The sequence below is a fragment of the Gopherus evgoodei genome, chromosome 1, assembly GCF_007399415.2.
Source record: "Gopherus evgoodei ecotype Sinaloan lineage chromosome 1, rGopEvg1_v1.p, whole genome shotgun sequence".
NCBI classification, from domain to species: Eukaryota; Metazoa; Chordata; order Testudines; family Testudinidae; genus Gopherus; species Gopherus evgoodei.
The window spans coordinates 215,894,892-215,905,370 of record NC_044322.1 but is presented as its reverse complement, the minus strand read 5'-3'; the positions used below and the strand labels follow the sequence as shown (position 1 = coordinate 215,905,370).

Sequence of the window (10,479 nt, the reverse complement as noted above, 5' to 3'; positions counted from 1 at the left end):
ACACACTCAGTAGATTATAAGCTTTGTAATGATACCTTACAAGAGACCTTTTGCATATAGCATATTCCAGTTACATTATATTTACGTATCAGAGGGGTAGCCGTGTTAGTCTGGATCTGTAAAAGCAGCAAAGAGTCCTGTGGCACCTTATAGATTAACAGTCTATATATTTACGCTAATGCACATATTTCCATAAAACATTACAGAGTGCAATGACACAGTGGGCCCCAGAGATACAGCTATAGCCCCCACACTGGCTCCATGCAGCATCTTGCCTGTCCAGCACATAAAGCCCTCGGGCCCCAAGGTCCCTGCGTGCCCAGACAACCAACAGAAGAGGATCAAGTGCAGGCAGGGAAGAGGCGCAGGGAGTGAGGATAGTCCCCAACCCTCAGTCCAGGCCTCTGGCATGTACACAGGGCTTGGGCCCACCTCAGGGTGTTTATTGCGGGGGGGGGGGGAGCACGCCAGAATTACCAGACGCTCAGCCAAACCGCTGCAGGAGTCCCCGCAGGCCTAGAGGTGGCGCTGCGGGCACAGGGAGGGAGCAGGGCCGTGACTGGGGGCACGTTTGCACCAGCTGCTTGGCTCACAGGCTGCCCCAGGGCCCTTCCCTCCTGCGGGACACAGCCCGGCCCAGGCTGCTCCGCGGGCCTCTCCCCGAGCCGGGCTCCGCTTGGGGCCGCGCCCTGTCGCTCGGCAGCCGGAAACGCTGTCAATCAGCCGACAGTCAATTATTGATGAGCCTCATGAATATTCAGCAGATACAACTTTCCGATAAAGCCGCCCCTAGCGGAACTGACATCACGGCCTAGGAACTCGAGTTATTTCCGCTTCTGAAAGCGGAGCATCATCCGCTGTCAAAAATCGTTACTTCAGCCTTCACTTCCGGCCTGGAGCCAACTGCTTCCGGCAGGAAAATCTCACCTCGTCCTGAGAGGCTGCTGGTGGTTCTGATCTGTCATAGGTGATTCCCGCCCTTCCACGGTTGGCCCTGTGCTGGTCCCGTGCGGCGCGAGCGCCGCCTCCGTCTTCCGTGCCCATGATTAGCACTTCCGGTTTGCAAGTCCATTCATTCATTTCCTCCTGCATTGCAAAAGTCTCTGTTTATGACGTCAGTTCCGTCCTTTCTAGAGCCCCGGACGTACCAAAACACGCCCCGCCTCCTGAACCGGAAGTGACTTGCCGCTCCCCCTTTCCGGTGAGGAGGTTGCCGTCGCCGCAGGAGCCGGGGTCGGGGTCGCAGCTGGGGGGTGGTGTCCGGTAATCGGCGGTGGGCGAGACTCTGAGAGACCCTGGGCAAGGGTACTTCCGGGTTAGAATGACCCGGAAGCGGAAGCGGGGAGGCGCGATTGGGTGTCGGTGTAGAGTGCCGTCAGCCTCCGGGCTCCGCCGCGCGGGGATTGAGATTCCGGATCGGTTCGGCCCCTCCCTCGGGCTCGGCCGCTGCGCAGCTGGGGCTCGGCGCCCTCTGTGCCTGGGGGTTGGGCTGGGGGCTCCCCCGGGGCGGGGCTGCTCCCGTGGGATGTGCGCGCACGGGAGGGTCCCCGTTTCCCTGTGGCCGGGCCCCTGCGCTGGCTGCGGGGCGCGTCTCTCCTCCCCCACCGGCGCCGCCATGCAGGCCCCCGAGCCCTGGTGTCGCCAACGCGTCCAGTAAGGCTGGTAGTTTGTTCGCAGAAACAGCCCCGGAAGGAGGAGAAATGCGAGAGGAGGGAGAGTGAGAGGGAACGGGGGTAAGAAACTTCCAGGAAAATGCGGGGAGCTGCGGGTATGATTCAGCACTGGCTGCCCCCGCCCTGCCCCGCCCCACCCTAGTTCTGTAGGGTGGCCCTCGTGCCCAGCTCTGGGATCTGGGGTCTTTCTTCTGGGAGTTAGTTCCGTTCCAGGGACTGACCTGTTCAAGGGGTTGGCAATAGGGTGCTTCACCTGTAGGACATGACTTCCTGTCTAGCTTGAAGGTATAGGGAGGTGGGATTGGATGTCTGAGGGAATGGCATGAAGATTGTTGACCTCTAGTGTATTAGTGGTGGTTGGGGAAGGAGAATCCAGTTCTTTTTTCTCCACTGTAGTTAGGTTATTGATGGCATGGAACCAAATATGGCTTTTCAAATTGTTACATAGAATTCCTTAATTCTTCTTCCTCAGAGCTCTGTGAAGATGCTTTTGCATCTCATCAAATGCCCTGTGTTCAGTGTGTGTTCTTCATCATGAATTGTTTCCAGCATCACTTGGGCCTAAAACTTACCCACCATGAAATCAGGTCTTGTACAGATATAATGATGCTTTAGGCACCACTCCCATGTGTCATCCTCAGGGTTTGTTTTTTTATTATTATAAAGTTTGAAGTGGAACATCACAATAAATAAATTAATTGTGTGAAAGTAAGGAAAATTATATTTAAAGTCTACTTTATCTGTTCTTGCATATTTAGCCTTAATTGTACCCCCTTGTACGCACCACTTCTGCACTCTAAGTCCTTGCTATGCTTTTCATGTATATGCCAGTGATTCAGTGCAGTAACTCCATGAAAATGTAAGCCCAGCCTGTGAAATGTGTGAATCTGTGAGAGCCATAGTGATGATACCTTGTCCTTCATGATGAGCAGTAGTCGAACTGTCTTGTTTGTTCAATTGTTTGTTTAGTGCATGTAAATTTGGCCTGTACATGGAAGGTATTGTTTCTGGTTTATATCAGGAGAGTACGTTGACATCTGTCTGATACTAGACTGGTGAATGGGAAGAAGGTCCCATCTGTGGCCTGTTTGTGGAAGCTGAGATGATGAAGGCGCTTCAGTGGGAACATGCTGTGGTACAGGGTTGACGCTCCATCCTGTATGTGATAGTGGTAGAGCAATTGGAAAGGTTACATGCAGAGTTCTGGTAAAGTAAGTGTGAGCTGTGTTAAGGGGGTGGGATGGTGAATAGGGATTCATATTTCCAAAAGAGTTATTAGACTACAATGGGTGGCTAGCTGTGGGTAGGAGGACAGAAGTCTGGTGGAGGAACTTTATCTTCAAATTTCCTCACTTTGAAGGGTTGGCATGGCGCTGAAATTGCATGAAATCTTCTGTTGTGACTACTCCCCCTCTCTCACACCCTGCAGTTCATAATAACTTTGTCAAGCTTTCATCTTTTAAACTGAATTTTTCCAAGCCTGCTCTCTCCCCAAATGTGAAGGGTTTGGGGGGTTAGCCATATTCTGAGAACCGGTACAGTGAAAAATATACTTTTGCCTTTATAAATAAAATTGTGACTATATAATGACTCTAATAGTGGGCTAATTGCGAGTGGGAAGTTATTGATTGTCACCATCAACATTGGTTTGGATTTGAGTTTGAAAACTGAATTGCTTTTAACTATCTTCCAATTTTCTAAATGAAAGAAAGCTGTATGTTATGTTTGCTGGGGAGGGAGGCAAAATCAGGATTTTACTTCATTTTATGAGCCCTTGTCTTCTACACCTAAAACTTTACAGGTGAAACGGTGGGAATCTGGCACCACCATCAGCTTTGTTTGCATAGTGCATAAAAACCTCAATTATTGTATTGTACAAACCCAATTTCGTTTTGGTTTTAAGATTCTATCTGGGCAAATAGTGAAAGTACTTAAATCTTGTGGGGGGTTTTAAAATGCCTTGGTAAACTATAGAAATGCCATAGGAAGCACTCAGAAGTCACACAAATGCATTAACTCTTCCCCCTCGTATACTTGCATTATGATTATGTTCTGTCATGTAATTAGACTCTAATGTACACAGGCCCCTGCTTCAGTCATGGGCTGAGTGGTGTTAAGGAAATGAAGATGAGATGGCTTCTGTAACTCCCTCATGTTCTGGACCAGGTTATGATTGAATAACAATAGTATAAATCCAAAGTAATTCAATCAAAATCAATTAATTTATAGTGAATTTATATTGGAGTAGCTAAGAACAAAATTTGGCCTTGAAGTATACACTTCTACCTCAATATAACACTGTCCTCGGGAGCCAAAAAATCTTATTGTGTTATAGGTGAAACCGCGTTATATCAAACTTGCTTTGATCCACCGGAGTGTGCCGCCGTACCCTTCCAGAGCGCTACTTTACCGCTTTATATCTGAATTCGTGTTTTATCAGGTCACGTTATATCGAGGTAGAGGCGTACTTGTTGGACAGTAGGTAATGAATGAGGCAAGGGTGGGTTCACTGTACAGAAAGGAAGTAGTTGATTTAAAAAAATTGTAAGTAATTGGGTTTATTTAAAATTCTTTGATTTTTGGCTGATCTGTAGGAATTGTGGTGTGTACAGCGTTCATCTTCATTTTGGTTTTATTACACTTTTAAAAAGTGTCTTATTTCTCCATTATTCACTGCACACTGCTCAGCAACCTGTCTGTTTAATGAGATGGGGCCTACAGAAAAATAATATATGGTCATGTAATTAAAGATTATATTTCATAACTGATGTAGAAATGTAGCAAGTTGAGGCTGCACTAGTAACTTTACCCTAGACACTTTCTAATTATGACTTTCTAATTCACTTTTCAAACTTAATGTTATCCAAATGTAGTTTTTATTGAATGGAATTTAATTATCAAGTGATCAACGTATATTTAATTATCAACTTATATTTGAGTGAATAGTCTCAGCCTTCACTCTTTCATAACAAGGTTTTTTATATGAATGTCCTTAGTTTTTAAATAGTCATTTCATTAGTGCTGAAAGCTTTGCCAGCTGAGCATATTATCCCAGGCAGTGGATTTTTTATGTCTCTCCCAATTGCTGTACTCACAGAGGTGAAGCTCCTCCAGTCTGGAGAGGGCTGCCATTTGGTGTCTGGCCGGGTCTATGCTTAAACATTAGATCGGTTTAGCTACATTGGTCAAGGGTGTGAAAAATCCATGCCTTTGACGGACAGAGCTAAGCTGACCTAACCCTCAGTGAAGATGCAGTTCTGGCGGTGGATGAATGCTTTTGTTGGCATAGCTACCATTGTTAGGGGAGGTTGTGTTCCTACACCAATGGAAAACACCTTTCTGTTGATGTAAGCTGCAGCTACACTACGGGGTTATGCTGGCATAGCTGTGCTGAGGTATCTAGGATGGTATAGTCTCTGCAGTGTAGACATAGCCTCAGGTTGACTTGAGAAGTGGGGTTGGGCAGCAGTGACTTAAGGGGTGGTGATATATGATCGTGTGCCCAAAACATGGCTGAAGGATGGTACTAAAAGGGGGTAGCATAGTGAGTCACTCCTTTACCCCTTTCGGAAGGAGGAGAATGTGGAAATCAGGACTCCTGGGTTCTCTTCCCAGGGGAGGGCAGTGGAGATTTCTTGGACTCAGGATCCTTAGGTTCTGTTTTGCACTTTCCCATGGGAGTGGGGTCCAGTGGATTAGAGCAGTAGGAAACAGGAAATTGGGAGTCCTGAATTTTATTTCCTGATCATCTATCTGTTGGCTCACTATATTATCTTGGGCAAGTCGGTTTCCCTCTCTGTCTTTTCCCCCCTGTGTAACACTATGCTAACATTCTCCTGCTACCTGTGGGTGAGGGGTAGTTAGTGCCTGATGTTATGTTAGGATGAAGGGGCAGGCAGGATCTGGAGTTCAAACTATTTGGGGGTTGGATTATATGCAATGTTGTGAGAATTTGTTTCCACCTGTGAGGGTCATGGCTGCAGAAACAAAAACCCACCCACCCCTTCCCCACAGGGGAAATTAGTCATCTTTGAGGTGGGAGACTGTAAGTTCGAAGCTTGAGTCAGGAAGTAATTGAGAGGAACCTAGTCCTGGGTGAGTGGTGAGAAGCAGCCTCTTTTCCTTGCTGGGAGACAGGGTCTTGGCAGAAAGATCAGAAGAAGGGGCCATGTTGCTTAGTTTAAAAAGGGAGATCCCACAAGGGTTACTGCATTAGGCTGAGCCAGTTCCTTATCACAGTCTCTCTGGGTTTAATGTTTTCCTTTTACATGTGTGTCTGTCTCTCTTTCCTTGTCTTTCCCCCTCTGCCCAGCTAGGATGGAAGAATCTCATTTCAACTCCTCACCGTACTTCTGGCCAGCAGCGCCCACAGTCTCGGGACAGGTAAGGGCTTCTGTCTTCCACCATGGTCTGTTTGGTTCTGCTCCTTGCTGGGACCAGTGTGCTCCTGATCTATTTGTTACAGCACCTACTGCTGGGAGGTGTCAATTCTGGAATATTCTAAAAAAACTCTTTCACACTCATGTAGATTGAGAATACCATGTTCATTAACAAGATGAAGGAGCAGCTATTGCCCCCAGAAAAGGGCTGCAGTCTGGCTCCCCCCCACTACCCCACCCTGCTGACGGTACCCACCTCTGTGGCCCTACCCACCGGCATCTCCATGGATTCAGACACCAAGTCGGAGCAGCTGACCCCACACAGCCAAGCCCCCGTGACCCAGAACATCACTGTGGTACCAGTGCAGTCTGCCGGGCTCATGACAGCAGGTAGGGAACACCATGGGGTTGTGGAGGAATGGAAGGGTAGTCTCAGCATCTGGAGGGAATGAAGTGCATAGGGGTCTGAATGTTTTCCTTTTGAGGCTGTAAATTGACTCAGGTCTCGGATAACAGATGGCATGGTGGGTCCTGGCCATACCTCTTAATTGTGCCCAGTGTACTTCCGGTGTTTCTCCTCTCCAGGTGTTGCTGAGCATTTGATGTCCAATATTGGACAGTGGGATGGAATAGGGAGGATAGCTACTGTTCCTTGTGGATCGGGGTAAAAATGAATTTTGAGGCCCCACTTTTTTGGGGTGGGGGATCTGAAAGGTGATTGGACCCTGCCCCTGACGTCTGGAGGGGCTGTTACCGAGCTCTTTCCCCTTTCTTTCCTTGCAGGTCCTGGCCTGGTGATTACTTCCCACTCAGGTTCCCTGGTGACCACAGCCTCTTCTGCCCAAACCTTCCCCATCTCTGCCCCAATGATTGTCTCTGCACTACCCCCTGGCTCCCAGGCTGCCCTCCAGGTGGTGCCTGACCTGTCGAAGAAGGTGATAACCTCCCTCTCTGAAGGTGGGGGAGTTGCCCCTAAACCTCCCCGGGGCCGGAAGAAGAAGCGACTGCAGGAGTCGGGGCTGCCAGTGATGAGCGATCCGTTTGTGCTGTCAAACGAGGATGATGAGGACCAGCACAAGGATGGCAAGACGTACAGGTGGGAAGTGGGGCTCAACCATGGCTGTTGCACTGCGTGGACTAGGGGAAGTGGTTACATGGGGAAGAGGAGATTTGTGCTTTCTCCTTATGAAGTCCCAATGTGCAGACACTTTCAGCTGCAGAAAGAGTTGAGATTTCATCTCCTTTTCTCTTTTAACAAATCAGGCAAATTAAAAAATGCAGATCATTCTGATTTTAAGGATTCCTGCACTGTCAGGAAGTAATGCTTCTGGAGCAGCTGGTTAATGAGTCTAATTAGTCTAAACCTCACCCGATAATGCATGTAGTGTGTCAGCTGTATTGCAGGGTGTAGTACCACTTGCTGCAACTAGGAACTGCAGTACACCTGCTTGCCACTGGGGTGGGACTCCTGCCTCTGCAGTACATAGACCCCAGACAGCAGAGGACAGAGGCGCAATGAGCAAGGAATAGACTTCTGTGGGGTAATTTCAGGTAACATGTTCCCTGATGGCTCTGCTCCTACTCTTCCACTCCAGCAAAAGGTTGAGGGATTTCTGAGCTAGGTGTTGGAGTGTTTCTGAGACTAGTGGTGGGTGTCAGATAAGGGCCGGGGGAGAGGTATGAGCCAAGAGAAATTGATGGGAGAGGGGACTGGTTCTGAGTTGTGGAGAGGATAAGTAGGAAGAGGAGAGGGTCTTAGTCTGGGGGAGGATAGAGTGTAGGTGTTTTTGAAAAGGTGAACATTGAATGTTGTTGAGGAGGCCGTGGGTGTTTCTGAGCTGAGTGGGTTGGGTTGATGGGTGAATGGTGGTAAGTAGGGAGAACTGAAGAGATCATAAGGCTAAATATTTTCTCCCACCCTGGTCTTTACAGCAGTGTCCCAGTTCTGTATTTGTAGTGGAAGAGGGAAGTGGTGGGGCTCTTTTCCCTACTTCCTTACTAACCTTCTTTAATCTCTTAACAAAACCTGTCCTTTGGGCTTTTCTGGTTAGTTTTTATATCAATATAACTCAATTTCTGTAACTAAGCTATTTCAGTACAAGCACCTTTTTCTATATAATTGTGTCCAACATGGGGCTTGTATCACTTTAACTATACTGATATGTGAAATTGATACAAAAACTTCATGTGAAGCCAGCCCTTTGACCAGTGTCCTAGTTTTTCACTTTGAAAATAAGATGAACCTGCAGGAAGTGTGGGGGAGTCTGATACTTGCAGCCCTACCATTTATTTTGGGCATCAACCACAACGCTATGCGACTCGAGCGTCATACGTTCTGGATCGCTAGTTAGGTTGTTGAAGGTGTATTTGTAAAGGATGCGCTTGGCAGTGAACACTAGAATTAAAGCTACACCGGGACTTCAATTATAGCCCTGTTTGCTTGTAAGTCTGAAAAATGCCTCTAAGCAGGTGGAATGACTCTGCAAGAAACAACATGCAAAGTTTGGGCTTTTCCCTCACAGGCCAATGTTTAGAACAAAGGAAACTCGAGCACTTGTGCAAGGGGAGAGGGAAACTGAGGTGAGGTTCACTGGTGATCAGGTAGAAGCTCTGCCCCCTTTGCAGTCTCTTTGCTGCCGTCTTCCATGCTTACTCTCAGCCCAAAGGTAGATTTTTTTGAAATTTTGAGCAAAATCTTATCTTCTATTTGACCTGTGGCAGAGATGGAAAAAATGTAACTTTTCCCTCTGTAAAAATCACATAGTGCAAATATGGCCAGACTTTTCAAGCTGGAACTTTCCAAGTGGCTCATTCATTGAGGACTCCTGGGTTCTGTTCCTTGCTCTAGTGGGATTTCTATAGTGCTCATTGCTACAGTATCAAAGTGCTTGTTAGGTATTTTACCTCTGCCTGATGAGGTTCCTAATGGTCTTCATGAAGTCTCTACTCTCCTCCTTTCCTGGTTGGAGGAAGCTTTGCTTGGGGTGTGGATGTACATGTGTGTGGTGTTTTCATAAAAACACCAATTCTGGTAGAAATGTTTCATTGTTGAGAGTCTGGCTGGGTGCCCTGAAGAGGATTAAACTAGATCAGTCTGCTGTCTAGGAGCTCGTTCTATAACTCCAACCCCCTGCTCTGACGTGGCTTAATGTTTGGCTTCCATGTGTTTCTTCCTAGCCTTTTTGAGATGCTTTGCTGTGCAGGTTGTTGATAATACCTAGCGTCTAACTCACTGAAGAAGATAGAGACTGAGGCCCTGAAGTGACAACAGAAATAAGCTGGAGCTTGTGGAGGAGCCATAGCTTAGAGGTGATGTACTCACAGCACATCAGCCCACGGAGGAATGGGCAGCCTTCACCCAGCAGGTTATAGTAACTCAGTCTGGAGATGATGAATGTGAGGCTCCAGAGTGGCTAAAACTTCCTGTGGGAGAAAAGGGTGGCGTTTTCAGCAAGCTGGGGGTAGAAGGGATCATCTTAGTATTAGCACTAACTGCTCATCTAGGGTTAGCAATGAGTCCAACAGAACCCTATGGGTTTGCGTTGTATTGCTGGGGAATGCATGCCGAGCCAGAGGATAGTGTCTAAACCAGTTCTTTGAAATGTCTTCCCTTCTGAATAGCGTCACTTCAGTCTTGCCTGCGTGTAGTGTCAGCCAACTGTTGCTTCAGCGAGGTGTTGATTTCTCAGCATTGTGACATCCTTGTGATTGTGATGGCTGTCTTCGTGAGAGATGAGCTGGATAGCTGGTTTTGGAGTTCAGTGAGCATGTTGCTTCTCACCACATCTTCAAATGGTCTGCCGTAGGTGTTCAAGGAGAGGGAGGACAGCATAGATTCCTGTGGGTACTGGGGAAAGAGGAGCTGTTGTCCGTGACTACTTGGGGGCCTGTTGGAGTGGAATTATAAGAGCCATTATAAAGCTGTACCTTGTGTTCTAGTTGTGTTATGTACGCAGTCAGCAGCGCCTTGTGGTCAATTGTTGAAGTTAGCAGGGAGCCAAGAGGTAGCTGTGCCTTCTTTCCATTGATATGAGGAGGCAATTATTTGGTGCCTCTAGGGGTTTCTCATGCTGTTTCCTAGTCTGCATAGCAAAACATCCAGGATCTGGGTGACTTGGTATCACAACTTGGTTTAGGAACAGGGCCGGCGCTACCATTTAGGCAGCCTAGGCAATTGCCTAGGGCTCCAAAATAAATAGTGGGCACCGTTTTGCCGGAGGGGGTGGCAGGCGGCTCCGGTTGACCTGCCGCAGTGGTGCCTGCGGAGGGTCCGGTGTTCCGCGTCTCCGGTGGAGCTGCCACAGTCATGCCTGCGGACGGTCGGCTGCTCGCGCGGCTCCGGTGGACCTCCCGCAGGCATGACTGCGGCAGCTTCACCAGAGCCACGGAGCACCGGACCGTCCACAGGCACCACTGCGGCAGCTCCA

The 10,479-nt window shown here is 48.2% G+C and overlaps 1 protein-coding gene across 12 annotated transcripts in view; it reads left to right on the top strand.

Annotated features, from left to right (window-relative positions):
- The first annotated feature begins 1,178 nt into the window (after positions 1-1,178).
- The window catches only part of ZNF384 (zinc finger protein 384), a 33,717-nt gene continuing 24,416 nt past the window's right edge, over positions 1,179-10,479 (top strand). The window contains exons 1-5 of one of the 12 annotated variants that reach the window (XM_030535728.1): positions 1,179-1,201; positions 2,695-2,884; positions 5,986-6,056; positions 6,202-6,442; positions 6,836-7,148. In XM_030535728.1, coding sequence (XP_030391588.1) covers positions 5,991-6,056; positions 6,202-6,442; positions 6,836-7,148 — 620 coding nt within the window. In that variant the 5' untranslated portion in view covers positions 1,179-1,201; positions 2,695-2,884; positions 5,986-5,990. Of the gene's footprint in view, positions 1,274-1,293; positions 1,316-1,339; positions 1,734-1,769; positions 2,261-2,694; positions 2,885-5,985; positions 6,057-6,201; positions 6,443-6,835; positions 7,149-10,479 lie in introns of those variants that run through there. The other 11 variants (XM_030535695.1, XM_030535718.1, XM_030535709.1 and 8 more) reach the window with 11 other exon arrangements.